We start from the raw sequence: 24,441 nt of genomic DNA on the forward strand, positions 1-24,441 counted from the left end.
TGCCATAGCATTAAACCATTTGACGAGATGGTTTATTACATAATTATTAATTAAGTTTCATTTTTAATGTTTCAAAATCATCCGCATGTACAATCACACAAGTATCATCAGCGAACATGATATATTCGGAGCCAGGGCAAGCGCTCGTGATGCCATTTACGAGGATCAGAAATAAGTTATTACCAGCCATTGATCCTTGAGGAACTGCACAGTCACCTACTGCTTCTAGGTTTGACCTTGAGTTATGTACATAAGTGCATTGTTTTCGGTTATTTAGAAAGGATGCTATCGTTTTATGAAATATACTACTAATCCCATATTGAGCTAATTTAGTTAACAGGAGAGTATCTTACATATTATAAGTAACATGCAGCTCATTTATCCTTAAGTTCATTAGAGAACTATATGATTTTAAAATCCAAAGGATTTTGTTGATTTGGCCTCTTGTGTTGATGTGTCGATATTTTTTTTTATATTTCACATCTATTATAATACAAAATTAGATCATTTGATCTAATATGATATTTGTTATAAGTCTATTTAGACTTGACAGATTTTTCTTTAAATCCTGCAGCCGTTAACGGTTTATTCTGATTCAAACGACTTTCCAACTAGTCATTCGAAGTAACCAAGCTCTTAACATTGGAATACGTTCCCAATATACACAAGAATACGCCAAAGCCGAATACGGCGCCAAACTTGTACAGCCGCCATTTGCAGGCGCCTAAACCTGGGTCGTTCCATTTGACTGTCAGCTCGATGAAGGACGGGAACAAGAAGCCCATCAGGGAGATGCAAAATGAGCCCAACTGAAAAAAAAAATAGATTGTAGACGACGCAGATACCATCGCCCACACCACACTGTTAACTGTCCATCGGTGGACCTTATGCCTTTTGTAATAAGATCCACCAATGGACAGTTGAAGAGTGTTGCTGTCTCTACCATAAAACGCATAGAGCAGCGCCATCTTAGCTGTGCTTTTATTCCTCTCACTGGAATAGAGGATAAAATCATTAAAATCGCAGGCAGAGCAATTTTTAATGCTATAATCAGTGAACGCATGCTATAATAGAATTAATGGTACAAATAAATGGCGTTATTCATAAATTTCTGTCAAATCTAACAAACCGCTGATAATCTTTTGTCCCTATATCAGAATTTTGATATTTCTGTTTGTTACAAGGAGACAAAATTTAAGAGGTTTTTAAGAGGTTGCTAAGTGATATGAATATGGGGGATAATCTGGCTAGCCTACAGAATCAAGATAAATCTAGGCACGGTAATACAAATAATACGTCAGACGATATATCGATAGAATCGGAATTCGAACAATCTACATGCAGTTCAGGATAATGCATTGCTATTCTCAGTAAAACCCAACCGTCCGCAAAAAATAAATAAGTAGTAAACACAGCAATAAATACTAACGAATCCCATAAAAGCGTTGATATTCGGGAACGCGATGGCGAGCAGAATAAGCCCGAGCACTATGATAGCTCTATAAATCCGCTCCACACACCAGTACTTGTCCGGGTTGTGTTTGACCTTAATGTAGATCCACACCAGGTTAAAGGGAGCCCAGAAGTTGAGAGCAAATGTAACGTAGACGACCAGGGCCAAACTGCTTCTTAGAATGATAGGGTAACTGTAAAAGTAACAGTAATAAGCAAGTTTTAGTCTTTCTCGCGTATAGTGCAATACTGGAAGTATGTGTTTCATTAAAATTTATCTGACAGTTCAAAATCTATTTGCCATAAGACCATAAAAATGTACAGTGAAATGTTGTTTAGCGCTCGGATGGTCAAAGAATTGAGAACTAAAAACTATGCAAGAACAATAATAGTTGAAATCACTCACACTTCCCAAGGAAAATTCATAGTGATAGGAGTAGTAGAATCCTCGCCATAACCCCAATAGCCAAAAAATCCAATTGTTGCCACGATGCCAATCACCACCGACATGCCTAAAAGCGTTTACATAAGGTATCAATCAGATAATGTAACAAGATAATATTAACCTGATACTTTCTTAACAATCTCTAGAATTAAAATAGAACATGGAAGAAATAACAACGTATGGTACTCTACACTCTTGCCATACAGGGAGTAGTTGATAAATTGATGGCTGCACAAAGGAAAGTGTACTCTATAATAAAACGTTCAAAAGAAAAAAAATATTGCTAAAAAACTTGTGGTTTTTTTATGAAACAGAAGTACAACCGTTAGATACCAAAAATCTGAAGTGGTTAGTTTCTTACCCATACACAGCACTCTAGGGAATTTACTCGGTTCCCTCATATGATTCTCGATTGGAAGCACTACGCCCATCCCTTCCATACTGAACACGCAAACGCCAAGAAACTCGAAGAAGCCCTCTGCGTTCTTGATGACAGGGAACTCTGTAGGGGACTTGGTGGCAGCTTTCGATCCGTAATATATTGTGGAGAAAGCCAAAATCACTGTTGGAATAATGAATGTATGTATTAACAATTTGCGTTAAGAGGTAGTTGCACTAGTGTTCAGTTCAAAGGTGTGATTTTCGCCTGTTAATTTTGATGTTTGATTAACTTCTGAATTTTTAGTCAGTGAGCTAAAAAGGGTCATGTTTAGTGTTTACCGTCTGTAATTTGAATAATCTGAAAGTGATGAGTGAGTGAGTGAAGAGCGGCGCATTAACATGAATTAATATTATTTTATTTTTCATTTTCTACTAGTAGGAAGAGATGCACTGAGGAGATAATTGTGGTAGTACTTAGAATGTGAAGGACTTACACAGTAATATGTTCCCTACAATAGAAAAAGGCGCCAGGTACTTCAAAGTCAAAATCATTGCGATGAGGACTAAGGGAATGATCATGCAGGCAATGTAGATCCGTATGCTTGCCTCCTCTACTAGGTTCGCGTTTTCCAGTATTTGTTTAATAGTTCGAGCTATTATCACTGAGTACACACAGCAAGAGCCAAAGAGGTTTATGCAGATTGTTGCGTCTACTATGTACCTAGAATAGAGAAGTTAGATGTCACATTGTTTTACCCTTAGCATCTTCAGCATGGTTTATACACATTTTGTTTTAAGGAATCGCGAGAGAAGATTATGAAAACATCGTCCAATTATTATGAAAATATCATCCACTTAGCTTCTTTTGTTGCTGATAACTTATATGTATCTCAAACTACAGCACAATACGACTTTTTGCAAACTTTGAATCATTAAGAATAAGAATAATTTATTGAGAAAACCTTATTGCTAATGTTACATTGTGCGTGAACTTTTACATTTTACTTTTTCAATCTTTTCAGTACTATCTGTTAAACTCTTATTACATCGTTTTGATATAATTCTTCTATTAATTTCTTACTTACTGCCGATGAGGGTTATGTTACGTTGGCACGCCCTACTTACCTACATTGTTTTAGTTTTAGGAGTAACAAAGGGTATGTAATAATATTATATTTGTTACCTGAAGATGTGGGCACGTTTAGTTAGTTTAGGGAATGGGCCTGTTTTTAAGACCGCCTCAGCAAGGTCAGGATAGGAGAGACTTGACATATGTAGTCGTCCGTACATGATTTGTGCCGAATCCACTAGAATCTGGCAAAATTAAGGTTTGCAGTGAAGTAATCTTATTTAAATCATATAACCAAAATTTCCAGAAAAAGGTCAAGAGGGAGAGCTCAATGTGCTGGACTGGCCATGTCCGACATAACATTAAAGTTGCCAAAGCTGTCCATGCTGCTAAGAATAGGAATTTATGGCGAAACATCGCACGGGAGAAACCGATGCCCTAATTGATCACGTCAGGACCCTCGAGCTTTTGGGATCCGAAGCCAGGAAGAGGAATAGCAACGCTACTTCTGTACAACAAATGTACGTTCTGTTCGACAAATGTACATCTAGACAGTCGAAGAGCTTGACAGAGAGTAGACAAGAAGTATATAGTAGGAATAGTAAATTATAAATAAACTATAAAATAAATTTCTAAACTGAATTCACTTGGGACTTGGGACTATTAATGCCCAGTAATAATTTTTTTTCTGTTATTTTGTGAAAAATAAAATGAGACAGGTATAGTTAATACTTACATACTTGCTATGTATGAGCATCATCCCAGCCAAGATATTGATAACGAACGCAGAGATCAGGCCACACTTTTTGTAAGCCGCGTGTATACCGACCACGCCACCACCAAGGCATGTTTTGATCAGGTGGCCCACCGTTTCGAGTATACTGAAACGTTATTTAATTATTAATATATTTTTTAACTGACAAATAACCTATAAATTTTCTCTTAAATGTCTTAAAACACTTGGTTTAAGAATTTCGAGTCTCAAACAATTCTCGCACATCACTCACATCAGAGAACAGTTTAAGGCTCGAAAACATTTTGCTTCTGGATTTTTTGGGCAATATAATATGTATTTAGATTTGCATATTATGCACTAACACTATTCTAGTCAGTCACTTGTGTCTTATAGTTAAAAACGAAGCAAGCAGAACTAAGTGGCATTGCGTTATAAGTTAAATACTGAAATCTGATATTTAAAGATATTTTGTAACCTTAACTTCTTGCCAACGGCGGCAGTAATTTTCTAATATGCATTCTAGTATATTTACTTAGTGGTCTTGATGGACTCTGATGCAAGTCTCGCAGCGGCAAAGTCATAGTTTTTGGCTTCGGCTCCTGTGGCTTTGATCTCGAAGTCTTGGCGAGTGGGGCGTGTTGAAGCCGGCCTGTTTGATTCTACCGAAACATTTGTTGGCTTTTTTGGATCTGCCTGAAAATATATGAACATAAGTATAGGGGCGGATAAAGTAGAGGAAGATTTTCATGAGCACGGCGTCAGCTGACGTGAATCCACGCAGGGTCGAGCAAAATGGCGTCCAAGACTTATTTGTATCATGGCGCCAACCAAGTTAGTAAAGTTAAATATTTTGTTGTTTTAAGGAGAAAAACTAGAATATCTTACATAAACACGAAAATATTAGTAGTTAATAAAGAGCTTGTGCCAGAGAATAACCATTGGCTTCCATACCACTTCGATTTCCAAGAAATAAAACAAAGCAAAAAACAAATATTACGTTGTAAGAGTAAAGTAGGTAGGTATTCTTTATATTTTTCTTTGCCTTAGGTTAACACAGAAAATATTAAAGAGTTAACTAGTTCTGTGGAATAAAACTATATTGCTGCCTGTTGTCTACAACGTCTACCATAGTTTAAGTTATGCTTAATTTGTAAATCATGTTCTTTTTCATATTGGTGAGTAATAGAGAATATTTGTATTGTATTGTACTCGTATAGCTAGTTCTTAGAAAATACGTATTATCACAATATTTGCAAGTAAATTCACAAACAAGGTATTATAACCGTATAACCATTGATCAATCTTACCATGTACAATAATTTTTGTCCAATAAACTACCTGAAAAACTTTAGCTTAATATGAAAAACACATGATTTGTATCAATCACTCGTAAATTTTGATAATTTTACATACCTAATGCAGTGTTTTGCTTGGTGTTTGTCAGGAATGTCAGGGTTGATGTATTGACTTTGACATTGTTTTATACAACAATTTTTGTATTAAACTTGGTTTATTAAAAATACTGTCCGAAAGCCCATTTAATGCAAATTATAAAAACATTAACAGTAAATATAAAATACAATACAATACAACAATACTTGGAGTATAGAAGTAAGACTACTTCTATAGTCCATGAAATACCATAGGTAAAGTTGGTCAAACAGTCAAACCAATTTGTCAGTCAGTAAGAACCAGGAAAACTATACTCATCCTTTTCTTTTGGGTGCTAGCACTAGTGTAAGACAATGATAGTATGATTATCTCTGTCTATGATTGAAATTAATGAGACAGTCCTAATATGACAAACTATATTAATATTTTTTACCACTACAACTTTCTTTTCTGCCAATGTTAGGATTGGCAAGAAGGAAAGATCCTTGTCGTTGGGAACTATTACTTAAAAATTTATGATTCTCACTGTCGTCTGTCATGTCATGAAAAATCATGGATGAAGCGAGTATGATTTTTTTTACTGTGAGATTAATTCTTTGCCGCCTTTCCTCTTTCTGCAATACCTGTAGTAGTTAGTATTTATTTACAAAAGTGTTAGTAAGTGCTGGTCACTATTCACAGTCACCAGACTGTGAATAGTGACCTGACCACTAATAAGAGATGGGGCAAGCGTTTTGTGCAACTGTGCCGAAATATCGGGAACTCGCCAATAAGGTAAATGGTGTTCTGCCTTTTCGCAGAACTATTTTTGGCGGAATTTCATTTGCCAACCAACATTTCGCCGACGTTTCACTTTGACAACTAACGATTAGCAAATTTTTGTATGACAACGTTTCAATTGGTAGAATTATTGTAAAGCAGATTATTATAACGCCTCTAAACTTTTGGGAGACTTATCATTTCTCAAATCTTTCACTTGGTCGAACAACTCTTGGACGAATAACGTTTCGTTGAAGCTACAGTTCGCTTTTCATACATTAGGCAAGTTACAAATTAGAAAAAGATACATACCAAAAATGGCCGTTGTTCGACTTTTTATAATGTATATTTTAATATTTGAAGCCAGTGGCAGCGAGCGAGCGAAGCGAGCGAGCAAGACCTTCCTGGGCAGAGCCGACTTGGATATGGTTAGGTTAGAAGACTAAGGCGGGAGCTTTGCTCCCGCCTTAGTCTTCGAGGTTATTTTTTTTTTCAACAACCTAAAAATTTTAGATTTTAGAGAAAAGTTATTCCTACAAAACGTCCCCCCTTTGGCACAGTCTGACCAAATGAAACAATTTGTAGACAATAAACAACTAAGTGTATATTATGCCAACTAAAACATTCTACGACATGAAAGTTGGCATTTTGAAAATTGGCATTATAAAACACAGACCAAACGTTTAGTTGGTAACTGTACGGTTGGCAAATAAAAAAAAACCATTTGATAAATTGGGAAATGAAAATTCGGCGAAATAAAATTCCGCCAAACGTGAGTTGGGAAGTGATAATCGGCCATACAATTTTCGGCGATAAATAAGAGAACCATTGAATGGATTAAATTATTCCCTAGATCAGGGACAAATCGAGATGCACGTTGCAAGGAATGTCGTAAATAAGTTTAGTTTCCCTTCTTTGAATAACTGGTAACGAGTCATTTAGAAAGGGCGTCGCTGTAAGATTGACTGATAATGCTGACTTAGGATCAAGATTCTAGGAGAGACTAGTAAATAATCAAGACTCATAAATCTCATAATTCCGTTTACCCGGTCAACCTTCTTTCAAAAATATCATTCACTAGATGGTGTTTCAGTGCTATAAAAAAATCTATAATTCAGCTAATTAATGCGTTGCTGTGCCTAGTACAGGAGTGCAGCGACAGTTACCCGTCGTTGGCCAATCTCGCGGGTGAGATATTGTCACGGCACGCGGCGCTCCTTTCTCCTGTGCTAAGCCAGGCTAACTGCCATGCCGTCATTTTGCACCAATGAGGATAACCGTGTCACACGGTCCGTGTGGGAAATTGGCAGTCTATATTATCCACTTGTCTTTGTCTTGTCGATTCTAGACAGGGCTAGATCCAGATAAAATGTTTATTTTGTCCCAGCTTTCTATAAAGTTTATTAAAGGTGTTTTCTTGGGACCGGAGTGTTGGGAGTTGAGAGTTGCGAATGTATTAGCGATGCAAAAGTTAAGATAGTTTGAACTATAATAAAACTCTTAACATTTATTTTTTTACTTGAATCCGATGCCAAGTTTTCTGTATTCAGTGGAATATCTTTTTAAATATTTTAAAGTTAAATAGGTTTAGGTAAAGTTGAAGAAATATAAAGAGAGCCGATCTTGTCCACATTTGTTCGAGAGATCGGCCCACTTTATATTTCGTCAACCTTAACTTTGTTTTATATAGATGTTGATTTTCCATTATTATTAAAAAAAAGGTTGTTGGATTCCATTTTTTTCTGATTTAATCGCGTGTTGGTACTTTTATTAATTAGCTTAACGCTTAGAACGTGTGACATTAATGACATTATGTAACTGTTTAAAATTCTTATCAGGAAGTACAATTTCAGAATAGAGCATTTTACAATGATTCATATTATAAGAAAAAAATGTTTGTCTGTCGAGAAACTTGTAGATAAACAAATGAATTAAAAAAAAGGTAAATTAAAATAATATAGTACATTTACATTGCTTACTTCTTCCTAAAACTGTCACTCTTGTTTTTATTATAAAACCTGTTGTATCCTTACTACATTTCAAGCCTATGAATAAACTAGCTGTTGCCCGCGACTTCGTCCGCGTGGAATCTTATCTTCAACATTTTACATCTTTAGTACCTATAATTTTCATATCCAAGCAATGTTGAAATTAAGTACTTTTCTTTTTTAGCAAGTTGTATGAAGTTTTAAGTCAAGTGGATTTTGATGTTGGTTGCTGAAATTAGTTTTCTTGTATTCTCATAATAGGTACCTATGCCCTTATACAAAGATTCAAGTTCCGCACTCACAAAATATCTGATCTCCATACAAATTTACCCTGTTAGGGGATGAATTTTACAAAACGCTAAAATTACTTTTCCTGTCTTCTAATAATATCCCTAAATACAAAGATTCAAGTCCCGCACTCGAAAAATTTTTTGATATCCATACAAACTTTCAACCCCTTTTTCACCACCTTAGGGGATGAATTTTCTAAAACGCTGAAATCAGTTTTCTTGTATATTAATAATATATCTTTTAACGAAGTTTTAAATTCCTAGCTCAAAAGAAAACTTTAACCCCATACAAACTTTCATCCCCTTTTTAACCCTGTTAGGGGATGAATTTTACAAAACGCTGAAATTACTTTTATTGTCTTCTAATAATATCCCCAAATACAAAGATTCAAGTCCCGCGTTCGAAAAAATTTTTGACATCCATACAAACTTTCAACCCCTTTTTCACCACCTTGGGGGATGAATTTTCTAAAACGCTGAAATTAGTTTTCTTGTATTTGAATTTGATACTTTTTTATAAAGTTTCAAGTTCCTAGCTTAAAATAAAATTTGCACCCGAAGACGAACTTTCATCCCCTTTTTAACCCCATTAGGGGTTGAATTTCCAAAAACGATGCAATCACTTTTTTTTGTAATCGGCTATTATGCCTTTCTAAGAAGTTTCAAAGCATTTGTAATGGATTAAAATTTTCAACCCCTTTTTAACCCTGTTAGGGGATGAATTTTACAAAACGCAGAAATTACTTTTCCTGTCTTCTAATAATATCCCTAAATACAAAGATTCAAGTCCACCACTCGAAAAATTTTTTGATATCCATACAAACTTTCAACCCCGTTTTCACCACCTTAGGGGATGAATTTTCAAAAACACTGAAATTAGTTTTCTTGTATTTTAATAATATATCTTTTTACGAAGTTTCCAATTCCTAGCTTAAAAGAAAACTTTAACCCCATACAAACTTTCATCCCCTTTTTAACCCCCTTAGGGGTTGAATTTCTCAAAATCGCTTCTTATCTCTTGTATACTTTATAAATGCAATCTGGTGTGCAAATTTCAACTTTCTGGCTTTTGTAGTTTCGGCTCTGCGTTGATGAATCAGTCAGTCAGGACACTTGCATTTATATACAGGGTGAAATTTAATTCACTGGCCAAATTGAAACAACCGAAAGAACTCGAAAAAATATTAAACACGTGTTTTTTCTTTTAATACCGCTCAGTACATTTTTTTCGAAATAACTCATCATCAAGTTGTCCTAAAAACCTCGTACGTTATGGTGAACCGACAACTACCCACTACACCCGCTTCTCTCTTATCAGTTAAGGTCATTGACACCCCGCCCCTCCCGCTGTTTGCAATCGCGTCACCAATTATGAACCCTATTGCAGCGAGATTACCTACATAAGTTGCTAATTTTTCCTTTCATATTAACGGGCTTAGAACCGTCAAAATGCAAAGGCAACCCATTTTTAATCTAAAATGTTATTTCTGACTAATGATTATTAACAAAACGTCCGTGGCTTAAAAACAATGAGTAAAAACTAGATCAGGAATCTTTGCATTCAGGCGTATTTAAAAAATTGAATCAACTTACGTACATTTGATTAAAAATCGACGCAATTAACGAAAGTCCCACGAGATGGTACTCTTGGATTCAATCCTTGTCTGCGAAGGCGTGGAACGGATTCCATTTCGTATAATCTTTGTGCACCACGTAAACACTCACCACTTAATAAATAACACCGTACCACTTCGTAATATTCCCGGTTCGAAAACATTTTTTTTAACCTTAGTACGCGCGCGATTATTATTTTAAGGTTGGCGAGTGACGAGTGACTAATCATTTATGCTTACCGTTATGTTTACCGCTAGCGCGGAATGGTTTAGTTTAGACTACCCTCGAAATTGATAAACCTGCCTACCATCGCCAACACTAACTGGGTGGACCCTATTGCAACGATTATAAGGTTTAGTGAAGGTCAGATAAGGGTTTTGCTGATGTTGTTGTTAAAACCTACTATTAGGTTTGTTTACATTTGTGGTAATAGGGTGACCACGACTCATGGAAAATATTGAAACTTTGAAAAATGAAAATTAAAAAAAAGTGTACTCTTTTTTTTCGCTAAATAGATTCCTTAAGTGTAACCTAGTGCCGGGAATGAATATGGCCAGTGATTTAAATTTCACCCTGTATATAGATATCTGATATCTCCCGCACCGCTATTAGCCATCTTCAGCCCGTTTATCCGTTTAAAAGAATTTCATCCAACCAGTTTTATTTTTCCGCACTCCAAGAATTTTCTTTCACGAACTCATATGACAATCCTTTCATCGCTTGAATTTGAACTTTATCTACGCGTCGAAAGGTCGTATTCTTATTAACAGATTGTATCAATATACGAGGTTGCGAATATTATAGTTAGACATGCCAACCCTCTTCGGAGAATCACGTACCGTCGCGACCGCTTCCAAAAATGGCTCGACACCATCGAGTCCCTTGCGATTTTGCCAATTTTATATTGCGGGCGAACAGATTGAGAACCACCACTGCTACATGCTGTCGTTTTAACTTAGTAGTGACAGTGGCGCCACATGCAATTGTAAAGTTAAGTTTGTCCTGTGGCACCAGTTCTAAGTTTACCACGTTAACTTTGCGGGTGGAGAAATTGTGTACTATATGTTTGGCATAGTTTCTCCAGGAGTTTTATATGATAGTGTCGCCGCTTACGGGTGTAGTGTTAATTTTGTGGCGGTATACCCGTTCCCTTCGCGGTCACGGCTTGGACTGTTCCGTGACAGTATTGCCTGGTTAGAAAAGTAGTTGAGGAATCTTGTGCTTCATAATGAAATATACATACATGTTTAAAAATCCGTTATTATAGAAAATGTTCATATGAAGTTAAACTACATTAATTTTAAGCCCCGTTAATTTATACGGTTCAAGAACTTACATGCAATATTCAATACATTGCTAACTATAGACTACAGAATACAATGAATTCAGTCTATCGACCAAATACCGCAATATAACATAATAATCGCATGCAAGTTCTTGAACCGCCTAAATGGGGCTTTAGTCTTAAACATTATTGTTTTTTTTTTTCTAAAACTTTATTTTTGTACAAACGGGGGAACCTCGGAAAATGCTCTGACTAGACGAGAACGGACCGGTACCGATTTCGAACTATGTGATACGAATACGAACGACAGACGCTAACCCAGCTTTTACATTAAGTTCCTTTCGCAATAGCTATATTTCACCTACCAATCGGCTATGATTGGAAAATGGAAACGTTTCCCTACTATTCTTTGCTAAAACTGCCTACAAACATACTGTCAGAACCATAGCTGAGGTATACGACCTTTTAAGTAATAGTTTCGAAAAGAAAAGACAGTGTAGTTTCTATTTATGTATAGTGTATAATAAAATATCTAATAACGTTTATCAAGACATGAGAAAAAATTCGACTAGTTACCAAGATTTAGGTAACTTCTCAGAAGTTATCTCTAAGTTCTACCGTATAAAAAGGTAGGTATATAAACTTACCGAACCATATTGAATAGGACTCTACAAACGAGCTTTTAAGTTCTCCTTTTCTAAACTTGAGAAGCGATTTTAAAATCTCGGACTTATTAGAAAAGCTGTAAAACTTTGCTTTTAGAAAGGTAACTTCTTATTTGAGTGGAAACTTTGACGTTGATCATATTAGGGCGTGAAATAACTATGATTTCTAACCTAACTTTGCCGGTGTCAAGATATCTTTGTTCTTGAAAAAACTTTTCTTGTCCAATGTGGCTTTTTTAAGTAAAGGCTCTACCCGTGGCATCCCTATGTACTTGTAATACAGCGATCACATCTTACAAAAAAATCTCCAAAAAACGCAAAGCACAAGGCTGTCTTTTTGGTATGGTATTATGTAATACAGCGGTCAAATCTTACAAAAAATCTCCTAAAAACGCAAAGCGTAAGGCTGTCTTTTTGGTATGTTATTTTGATTTGAAGTTCGGGAAATGTATAAAGTAGGTATGTTTTTCGTAATTAATGGCATAAATCACGACTTCTACAAAGTAAATAATAAATAAATGAAGATAAAAATGTCCGCATAAACCAGAAACAATAATCACAAAACCGGCCGCGTAGCCAAAATGCCAATCGCTTACGCTCCGTAGCGATCGAAACGCAACTGTCACTGTCAGACTAATATGGAAGAGTGATAGAGAGACATAATGCTTTTCGTTGTCGAAGCGATAGCGATTGTAACCTTGGCTAGGCCGGCCGTTCCAGCTATTTCATCCTGACGTATTTTCAATAATACGCATATTTACGGTTCACCAAGCCGTATACAGATACATAAAGCACTAAAAAATTCCGTTCATGCGTACCACCATAACAGAGGAGGCAGATCGTAAATTTTTATAAGGGTGCTACGTCACGACAACGTCACACTACTGATCCGAAATGACACAAATCCCGCAAATTTAAACACGCATATATCTTTTCAGCGACTCAGAACTGTGTGGTACTGTCATGTGCGACGCGCGTTATGCCGTTATTTTTGGCGGGAAAACATTGCGTGACATCCCTACCAAACGACATTGAGGTGGTTTTGCAAAACAAAATACGCAGTGTGAAAATGCTCCTTAGAAACGCATGAGGAAGACGCAAATAACGTCTGCTTCGTTAATGTTATCCTGGAATTCGTAAAGTTAACGCACCATATTGTCGAGAGACAAACAGATCTACAGAAAGTGGCCAAGGCCCAAAAGATAGAATACATAATAATGGAATAAGAAATGTTCACTGTAGACTCCGAAATAAAGGCAATAAGATATCTTACTCTATCTAGCGCTGCAAAAGAGAACTAGTTGATATCTAAACTATAACGTATCTAGAATGGATCTAGTACGTGTCGTCTCTAGAATGGATCTAGTACGTGTCGTCTCTTGTGAATATCTTGAAGTTCGAATACGGCAGATAGTCTGAGTATTGCTATACGAAATCCATTGGCAATGACTATTCAACCGATCGGCAGCATGATACGTTGTATATACCATTCATACACCATGACCCGCATACACCAATTAACGTTCAATAAAACTTCGATACCGCGGACAGAGTGTCTCAAACTTTATGGAATTGGAGCACTTTTAAAATTTCTTACAATAATTTTCAGGTGCCTGAAGTAAAATTTCATGTGGTATCTTTGTCTTAATTTTCGCCTATAGGCCTATAGACCTATAGGTGCAAAAATTTATTCAAACTTAACTCACTAGCTAGATACTCATATAGTTTTTTTTGATCGGACAAACTTAACCGAAGCAATCAAATAAAGTTGGTGTGAATCCGTCTTCGTCGTTACACTGGTCTTAATATAGAGTAAGTTTTTGAGTACAACACTTAAATGCGGTCGGTCTATCTCATATGTACACCCACATGCAAAAGTGCATGGCCACTTTATAAATGAATTCCATTCCTAATCTGTCCATGCATTTTGCAGCTCGCTACCTTAAATTCTGTCCTGTCCAATTCAATCTGTCAATGTGTGTACTTGTAGAATATAATCAACCTACACAATTGTACTGTCGTGTTCGGAAGACCGACGTTAAGGCCCATGTACATATTGGGCCAGCGTCGGCCAGTCTGGGGGACGCATTTATGCGTTAGAGGGAGTTATATTGCTATCTCATTCTACCGCAGGGCTGCGTCCCTTGGACTGGCCTGCGTTGGCCCAATGTACAGGGGACTTTAAAGTATGCCAGTGGCCATCATCACAGGCTTTTGCGTCTTTTGCAGACGACTTATGCATTGCTGTTTAGACAACGGGTTTGGTGACTGTGGAGGCCGAGGAGTGCCAGTGGCCAAAGGCTGTTTTATTTATTTGTGGTTTTGAGCACCGCAGCCCGTAGAACTCAAATGATGCCGATGATTGATCGGTGCGGCGCGCGCGCAATGCCACTGCACGGTGTTGTGAACACATTGTACGTAATACATGTGTAAACATAAATATATCTATCTCTTTCAGTTGCTCTGAGATTGTTATTTTTAGGGTTCCGTACCCAAAGGGTAAAACGATGTGATTTTTGACCAAAGTTAAGCAACGTCGGGCGTGGTCAGTACTTGTATGGGTGACCGTTTTCTTTTTGCATTTTTTTTCCGTTTTGTTTTTTGCTTTATGGTACGGAACCCTTCGAGCGCGAGTCCGACTCGCACTTGCCCGGTTTTTTTACTCTAGTAGCTATAGGGCCTAGCTCAGTATTAACTATTTAAACGGTTTAACTAAATTCTGTCATAGAGAAAAAAATACATAGAGTGCTCACTGCATACATCAGTTCTGATACCAAAACTACTAGTATTTTCGTAGTCGACATCTGTAGCATCAAGTAGCGGAGTTAACAGTACTGCTACTTGACGATAAAAGTTGCAACGACTGAAACGTATGCTCAACGATATTCAGCTAATATTATAACCGGATTAACCGGAACTCTATTTTCAACTCCTCCTGCTTTTAATATTAGTTGTAAAATTGTCGTTCAATACAATTTTAGTGAGTCGCGACACTAGAGAATTCTAGTATCATGTAGCGGTACTGATAATTCCGCTACTCGATGCCAGATGTCGACTGCGAAAATAATAGTCGTTTTGGTACCAAAACTGATGTATGGAGTGAGCACTCTATTTTTACTACATTTTCCTATGATTCTGTTAAATATCTCAGGCACCTCACTGGTTGGTCTGGCACCTAGTCATACTTTTAAGATACCCTAAATATGCCCCGTTTTGTCCGCCATGTTTAAATTTCGTGCACTTTTTGCAACAACTATAGGAGCACTGCCTTTTGTCCGCTGGTCACGCTACGGTTCTTTATTAGTTTCCTGAAAAGGCTCTTTGTGTCTAGAATATGCTAAGTAATAGCCTAGCCTAGGTAAAGACCTACAGATTTGAACATTCGTAAGGCATTCCGGGGCTAGTTAGCTAGCTAGCCGTTAGGAATAATATTAGGTGTCAGACAATCCGGACTATCCGGAATTCCAAAGTTTCATACTTAATACAGGATAAATATTAAATAGACGTTTTCCAGTCTATTTAATATTTATCCTGTATTAATTGGTCAGATCTAATGGACGCAAAATTCCAATTTTAAATGTCATCATCCAACCTTTGCTCCTATATTTTTCTGATTTGATACCTTTTCTACTGACAGAACTGTTCCGTTTCAGTTAAAATAAAATGCCAGATTTAACCGCTCAGTAATTCGGTGGGAAACGAATAATATACACTGTTAAATCCGAGTAAGTAGGTACACAAAATTCAACATGACTACAGAGAGCACAGAGTTATATATGTCATATAACTAAAACTTAATTCAACCGCTCAATATTACCGAACAATGATTCCACCACAAAATACTTCCATATTCAAATACACACAAATTAATATTCCAAGTTCGGATAATCGAAGTTAATAAACGGCCAGGAACCCCCTTACCCGGCACCCGGCAACTTTCCCGTCCTTTGACCGTACTCAGTAAATAGTTTCTTGGGAACTACCGCCATTTAACTAAATAAAGGAGCGTGGAACAGATAAATCGAATAGTTTATTGCGATTGGGAACTTGAATGGAACGTTTTTGAAAAGTTTGTTTAATGTCCATGGTAATGTGTATCATAGAGTAACTTATATATACTGAGATAGAGTATACACTCAGCGTTGAGACACTACGCCATCTAGCGAAAAATGTCAAACTAACTGGCACAAGGGTAATTTTTTAGGGAAATTTTAGTGATATTGACAGAAAGGGAGAGGGTTGAAAAGATTGGCACTTGGCACCAAACGTTGCACGTTGGTACCTAATCGTAAGCGCTTTTGCCAAAACTTTGTGTGGAAAATTTTACAGTTTTTTCGTGATGACATTACATTTGTCAATCCGTCCAAACCAGAGAAAAAAGAAAGATGATTTTTCTTTTCTGTGGCTCTAATAACTCTGTGATTCATCGAGAGATTCAGTAAGTATAGGAAACAATGGGTACAAAGATATTTTGAAAGGTTCTGTCTCTATATGATGATTTCAGAAATTTTAAAACAGCTTTTCAATAGGTATTTAGCTTATTTTTAGGGTAAAGTACTCTTTGTCCTTTCGTAGTAATGGCCTTGTGGCATCTACTAGGTACTAGAAATTCTAAATAAGTTTTGAACTCTCATGGAATTGTAAAAAGTTCAAAAATGTTTCTATGATTGTAGACTTTTGAGTTTTGAGCTCTAAAGTCTAATGGGATCAAAGTGTTTTAAACTACAAGTGTTTGGGCCACACCTTGCACATATTACTCTTCTTAACCGGTGAAAGCTTTCCAATATATCTCGAAGGGACAATATGAATACCCTACAGCCAACATATTTTACGCAGGCCATTATGAAGTGATATATTTTGTATAATAGTTTCCTTTATACTGTGTTGCCGGCGATTTCGCGCCCATTTTAGGTGTCGTCGACTTAATTTATTTACTCTGTAGAGTAAAGATTGTGTTTTAGGGCAGGTTTGTTGTGTTATATGCTAAAAAAGCTTGAACTTTGTGTAGGGGCCTACGTCATATCTTGTAGAACGAACGTCGTATTGAATTTTACTAAGACTTCGGGAGCTTTTCGACTCTCTGTAGAAGCTCTAACTAGATTTAAAAAAAAGTTTAAATTACATAATTGACATTTCTCCCTATTCCATGTACTTAATGCAAACCCATAGACATAATAATTATATCATACATAGTTATCGTAGGTAACTAACTGACTGCGATATATAATATCAATGATTTACATACGAATACATACCTATTATTTAGCCGTTTATCATGGCATTTTGTTAGAAATAATCACTGATGTCGTATTACGTCAAACGTATCGGATTACACAGAATAGATTAAAACAGAGAGGTCACTCATTATCCCTTGAGTCTCTAATCAGGTTATTAACTTCCTCTTGTTTGTTTGTCAGATTTGTTAGTTAAGGATTTTAAAAATAATAATATATGTTGCGTGTGGTTTTAATACGCCTCCTGAATTTTATCGAAAATTAACCAATTGCTGCTAAAATCGATTTAAAACACCATTCGGTTACTCATTTGATAGAGTTAGACTAAGAAAAGTCAGCAGCGATTTTGATAACCCACGAAGTGCAAGTGTTACTATTTATACGTCATAATTTCATAGAAGTTTGGCGTTTAAAATAACACTTGCACTGCGTGGGCTATCAAAATCCCTGCATACTTTTTTTGGACTAACTCTAAATGGTTTAACGGAACAAATGCATTAAAATCTGTGATCTGTTTGTCAAACTTAACTCAAATATGCTCCCAGTTGACCATGTAAGCACTCAGCAACCGAACCAAACAAATGTTAATGAGCCACAACGTAGCCCCGTATGAAACACTCCCTCTGTTTACTAAGCTGTGTGCATTAGGATAAAATTTCATTCGGCATTCCAACATTTAATATTGATTATGTATTTATAAACCGATAGAAAAATGATACTTTTAATGCGGTTGGACACGACATATTTATAGCGTGTTATGACTGTTATTACAACAAATATTAACATAAATAAAAGTTTAACGTGTGAAAATGTCTTTAATCTCTTTTTTATTTGTTGCAGGTTGGTAACTGACGAAATATGAAACTTGTATAAAAACTGGCTGAATAGAAAAAGTGTAAGCACAGGTATGTTCTTTAAAAGTTATTGGAGCGTGCCGTCTATTGGCATTATTGGCAGACTGTTTTTTGTGGTAACGGCGAAGCCTCGGACGAGATATGAAAGAGATGATTAATCGAATGGTTCAGAAACGTTTTAAGGCCTGGCCAAACACAGAGCGCGACGCAGCGCCGCGTGATGCCGACGCGATGCCTGGTCAAACAGGGCGCGCGCCGATCGCGCCGGCCTCACGCTCTCAACACGCCCTCATCGCGCGCGTGAACGCGGCGCACCGCTCGCTGCCTAACGTCCGATCCGACTGATGTGATCCAGCGCGACGGGGCGGGCCGCCGCGTCCGCGCGGCGCAGCGCTGCGCACGCGCCGCGTGGACGCAAGGGTCGGCGCGGCGCGGGGCGCAACAGAAGCGGGGCGTGATACCGGCGGGACGCAGTCTGTTTGACGTCGGTAACCTGTTAGCATGTGCCGCGGTCGCGCGGCGCGGACGCGGCGCTGCGTCGCGCCGTATGTTTGACCAAGCCTTTAATGCTGAAAAGTTCCGCGCTAGAGTTAATAATAATAATTTAGCCTATATACGTCCCACTGCTGGGCACAGGCCTCCTCTCATGCGCGAGAGGGCAATCCGCATTGGGGACTATAGCCCAAGTGCTAGAGTTAGACGCAGAAAAGTCTGCAACGATTTTGATACCCCTACCTATTTTGGAACGCTGATACCCAGAACCATCTACTCGACAGTAGGCCAAAGGTATGGTGCAATCTTTTCGAGCGATGGCGTCATAACCTTTGGCCTACTGTCGAGTCATCATCATCATCATCATCATTTCAGCCTATATACGTCCCACTGCTGAGCACAGGCCTCCTCTCATGCGCGAGAGGGCTTGGGCTATAGTCCCCACACTAGCCCAATGCGGATTGGGGACTTCACAAAATTTAGCTTTTTTACTTATAAATTATTCTTTTTTATTTAAAGTTATTATTTTAGGTGAATAAAAAGTTCAATCAGGCTTTCACTTCTATAGTAATTATTGATTAAACCAGTAGTCAAATATGGGCCGTATACACTGCAATGACGTTTATTTGAAATATAGTCAAATTGACCCAGTAGAGGTCAAAATGTATGTTTTATGTCTTCATTATATCAGCGATGAAAGTGAATCCATGCTATTGCAAAATATAAATACCAATTTGAAGAAATTTCCTGCGATTTCCAGTTTTCTATCTGATGATTAAGTGGAGGAGGGATACATATCGCTTTGGCCTTTAAATATTGATTTCAATATTATAAATACACAATTATATTTTTTTAAATATAATATTTCTGAAATATTTATCAAAGTTGTTTATTTATGTTTCAGAAGACACTTTGTTTGTCGTTGTATATACTTTTATTGGTTTACTAACGAATGGGCCAAAATCGTTTCCCAAAGTATCACATCCCAAACTATGTTTCCCAAATTATCATTTCCCAAAAAAATGTTTGGCAAAACAACTTATCGCAAATTTTCAGTTAGCAATAGTCTTTTTTGGCAAGTTATTGTTTAGCAAATAATTACTTGGACAAGTTTCATTTTACCAAATATTATTTAGTCAAATGTATCATTAAGCATAACTTACATGTCCCAAAATATTGCATGGCATACAATTTACATACCAATAAAGTGGAGGCTGCAGAATTTTATTTGTCTAGTATTTAACTGATCATTACATATACACAGTAAAATGTAACGTCAAAAAAAAACATTCTTACTGCCAAAAATATGTAGTAAATGATCACTAAAATTAAAACTCCATTTTAATGTAAAATGACAACGAAATTTGTTACATCTTGCTATTCTATTAAAGCAAATAACACCAAAGTAATAATTGTAACCCAAAAATAGTAAATAACCACCAATATTCTAACCACATTTTAGTTTAAAATGTCATGCAATTTTTTTACATCTCGTTATTCTATTAAATTAATTAATCCACTTCGATGACCTTTTTTTAGTACATAGAATTTCGTTTCTGTAAGGACCGCAGTTCTAACCTAACCTAACCCACTTTTCTAATAGCATTTCGATTCTGTGAGGGTGACAGTTCTAACCTAACCTAACCCACTTCTCTGATAGCGGTTCCGTTTTGTGAGGATCGCAGTTCAAACCTAACCCAACCCACCCAAATTACGTAGAATTTAACGTACCTATTATAACATAACAAAAAGTACTTTAAATAGAGATGCCTATTTGTCAAATTTGCGAAGTGACAATTTTGACCAAACATCTTTTTGGAATATAATATTAGACAATAAAAAACGTTTGCTAAATAAGTTTTTGTCCTAATAACATTTGACAAAGTAAAATCATGCCAAATGATAATTTGACCAAATAAATTATATGCGAAGTGTAACTTTGCTAAAGGTTCCTTTGGGAAATGAAACTATTGCGATAAGTTTGTTGGGAAGTGAAATTTGGCGAAATGTATTTGGCCGAAACGAAAGTACACCACTTTTATTGTAATTACTCACGTTTAAGGCGCGGTGTGTAGTAAAATGCGCTTTTTTGTAACCATATTTACAGACTTTTACAAGGATTTCATGCATTATTTTCTAGTATGTATAACTTTAGTCCTTGAACTACGTTATTGCTTGTCAGAAACTCAACGGCTCATTATTTTCTGGACAGAATCTTAAGTTGAAAATATGCTTAAAGCTGTCTTTTGATCCATATTTTAGAAGTACTACGACGAAAATGGATATGAAACTTACCTCATTCGATAGGTTTTAAGTAAATCTTCGTTATTGCTGGTCCTTTTATTGATACGTTAATCTTTTCATTCATAATTTTATGAATTCAACTTTTGCCTACTAAATTTCACCCTACGCGGCAATACCTTGCGCCCATTCCCCGCGCCAGTACGCCCGTGGCCACTGCCAGCGTCGGACCTATGCTAGTTTAGTGGACGTTTCATAAAATGGGTATTCACTGTATAAATATGCAAATATGTTATACACACAATGTTTTTCAACATACTTACGAAGAAAAACAAAATAATTCTTAATTACTGTGACATTTCAGACATTCGCCCGTCATATTGTCATTTTATAACAAGTTGGGAAGCAAAGGCACACACCCATCTAACCAATCCGGAATTCAGTCACGATTGATAAATTGTGTAAACATATTTTATTAAAGGCTATTAAATTAAACAAATTGAATCATTTTTATAAACATATGTGTACGGATTTCAAATACCTATGTGGGAGTGTTTAGTGTATTGTGGTAACCATTTCACCGCTTTTAGTTTCCGAGTTACCTAAATACCTACATGCGTTTTAAGGGAAGTTGTCGAAAAATGCCTAAAATGGTTTTGTGTTTAATATTAGGTAAGGTAGAAGTACTAGTGCTCGACGCTGCACTAGTATTCGATATGGGTATAGTGTGTAGCTTTCAAATAGAGCTCGACGGCTAATCCTATTGTCTATTGTTAAGTAAAACTGCTCGTGCCACGTGCCACAACCACCTGCATAAAAAATACGTACTTCGGTTACTGAGTGCCGGCGAGTCGAACGCTACAGAACCAGTCTAAAATCGAGATGCGTAACAAAGGCGCGTTATCGGAGAGCGCACCTACACTGGTTTTTTGAGCGTTGGCCTAGCCCGCGCTCAGGTGCCAAATAAAATAATTAAGACCCTTTTTTGCAGGTAAGTAGCACGTGCGATTTTACTTAACAATAGACAATAGGATTAGCCGTTGAGCTCTATTTGAAGGTACACACTATACTTTATGTCAAAATAATATAGGTTAAATTTGAACGGCGACGATCTTTCTGTATTCAAATTTAATTCTTGTCACTTTGACATAAAGTGGCCGTGTCGAATACTAGTGCAGCGTTGAGCACTAGTACTTCTACCTTATTTCCGCCAAGTCCGTACCGTACCGTGCTATATGGAAATTAATTCCAAAAAATGCTGTTTTTATATACCACACTGGTGGCAAGCAAGCATACGACCCGCATTCACCATAGCCTATGGACGCCTACAGCTACGGGGATGTGACACATCATGCCAAATGTTGATTGATTTTATATAAAATTAAAGTCCTAATATATAAAATAAGCTTTCATAAGTAATAGTTACTGATTTTTAAAAAGCGCTTTTCAATTAAAAGACATGTCAAGATCGCTTACCTTACTTTCTAATGCTAAAAAAAACGAACTACAGTATTCTTCCTTATTTTCAATACCTACTTGCCCGAAATTGACTTCTAGAATTAGACCAAGTCTACGACGATTTTGATTGCACACGCAGTGTTAATCATAATTTCATAAAGGTTTGTCGTTCAAAATAACACTTGCACTGCGTGTGCAATCAAAATCGTTGCAGAATTTTCTTGGTCTAACTCTATTATATTTTTAAGGTAAGGAAGTACTAATAATTGTGTATAATTTGATTAGGTTCTTAGTTTGTCGGGGTATACTCTCATATTGTATATAATTTCATTAAGTACTCATTAAAATACGAATTTGCTAATAAGCCTTATTCGATATTAATTGCCGGAAAAAATCCCGGAACTGACAAATCAGAATATTCAGAATACCGATGGCGCCAGAATAAGGATGTAGACGTGCTGCGCGGGAATGGTGCGGCGGGGCGCGCGGGGCGCCCGCCCGCCTGTTCTACCACTCGTCTGCTTCACCCCCTCGGAAACGTAAAACTCAAATATAAGAGCGCCTTAATATCTTGTCGTTCTGAAGTGGGTTCAAATATATTGCAGAACTTTTTATGAAGTAAAAATAAAAGAAAAATCTCTTTGAACACCTAAATGTATTCCAATCTACATATTTATCTAAAGTAAGAACCTTTTAAAAACAAAGGAAAACTATATTCAACACATATACCTATATGAGAGTAAAAATTGCTTAATTGGTAGTGTTGGTAGTTTCTTCTTAGGTATTTGAAACCATTTATTTTGGTTAATTAACTGAAAAATGGATAATATCGAAGAGGGAAAACATATTTTTATGATATACAATAATCAATACGTACACATCATGTTTTATTTTTTTATTTCGATTATTTTCACTTTAGCGATGTTGATGCTGCCCGTAATGGATTTTGAAGGCCCATTACATCAAGCAATATTTTTTTTTATAATTGATACTTATATTTTTATTAAATATTTGTTTACTTAGGTGCTTAGAATAACTGTATAATTAAATATTTAGGCAGGAAATAAAGCTTTATATCATTTTTGATGGTTACACACGTGTCACGTTTTTCCACTTCTTTAAATATTTTGAAGGTGATGCGGAGGCACAAGATGACGTCATAAAAAAATATAAAAAATCACACAATATACTCTCACCATAAGACAACTTTTCCGCACTATTAGAATTGAATCTACGAAAAAAATTTTTTTTCCATACAAGCGCGCTCCACCCTACTTCACATACACCTTTGAATTTCTTCGCAGATGTATGCAGGTTTCCTCACGATGTTTTCCTTCACCGAAAAGCTAGTTGTCAATGTACGAAATATCAAATGATATTTCGTACATAAGTTCCGAAGAACTTATTGATACGAGCCAGGATTTGAACCCGCGACCTCCGGATTGAAAGTCAGACGTCATATCCACTCGGCCACCACTGCTTCTGCCACTTTTAATGTCGAGTAGATGGCGTTAATTTCAATATTTAACAAATTAACACATATCAGTGAAATAATAAGGATGAAAGTCAAATGGCGTTCTAACAATTTTAATCGTATGTCGAGAGATGGCAGTAAATGTACCGTGGCTACACTCTAAAAAATGAAGACCAACTAAGAGCAGTTTTCTCTTAGTTGACGTTAAGTTAATTACAACAATAACGATCTTATTTAACTCAAAGAAAGCTGATTACTTAAAACAATAAGTGTATCTGTGATTGAACTAATAAAGTAGGTATGTTATTAATCCTAACAATTGTATACTTTGCATCTATTATTAACTTGTTGGCATAATTATGTAACGTAGGTTAATTCAATCCTTAACAATTTAATTAAAACAGATAAATATGTTAATAGTTATGAACATTTTAATAGTTTATTTGATTATTTTGTCTTTGTTGATTTACATAAGATTTGCTAGTTGAATCAACTAAACATATAATATTTAGAACAACGAAGATAAAACACCCAATCCCATTATGATCAAGTTATTGTATTGATTACGAAACTAATATTCCATTCTACTAAGAATTATTTGTTAAATCGATT

General features: G+C 36.4%; 2 protein-coding genes across 3 annotated transcripts in view; one reads left to right on the forward strand and one right to left on the reverse strand.

Moving 5' to 3' along the window:
• LOC134667486 (caskin-2) overlaps positions 1-24,441 on the forward strand; it is a 431,327-nt gene that overhangs the window by 54,234 nt on the left and 352,652 nt on the right. The window lies entirely within an intron of this gene.
• On the reverse strand, positions 611-4,794 carry LOC134667661 (proton-coupled amino acid transporter-like protein CG1139). The gene is made up of 8 exons (XM_063525082.1): positions 4,616-4,794; positions 4,084-4,228; positions 3,462-3,592; positions 2,773-2,999; positions 2,259-2,459; positions 1,859-1,964; positions 1,430-1,646; positions 611-809 (listed from the first exon to the last, which is right to left on the reverse strand). Exons 1-8 carry the CDS (start codon positions 4,792-4,794, stop codon positions 612-614), a joined length of 1,404 nt encoding a protein of 467 aa, XP_063381152.1. The 3' UTR covers position 611.

This window comes from Cydia fagiglandana, chromosome 9 (genome assembly GCF_963556715.1).
Source record: "Cydia fagiglandana chromosome 9, ilCydFagi1.1, whole genome shotgun sequence".
NCBI classification, from domain to species: domain Eukaryota; kingdom Metazoa; phylum Arthropoda; class Insecta; order Lepidoptera; family Tortricidae; genus Cydia; species Cydia fagiglandana.

What these genes read in the sequence shown, in the direction of transcription:
- LOC134667661 (XM_063525082.1), bottom strand. Translation starts at nt 4,794, where the DNA reads ATGTTCATATATTTTCAGGCAGATCCAAAAAAGCCAACAAATGTTTCG. An exon ending in AAACGTGCCCACATCTTCAG is followed by an intron (nt 3,000 to 3,461) that starts GTAACAAATATA and finishes TCTCTATTCTAG; the next exon opens with GTACATAGTAGACGCAACAA. An exon ending in TGTAGGGAACATATTACTGT is followed by an intron (nt 2,460 to 2,772) that starts GTAAGTCCTTCA and finishes TTATTCCAACAG; the next exon opens with TGATTTTGGCTTTCTCCACA.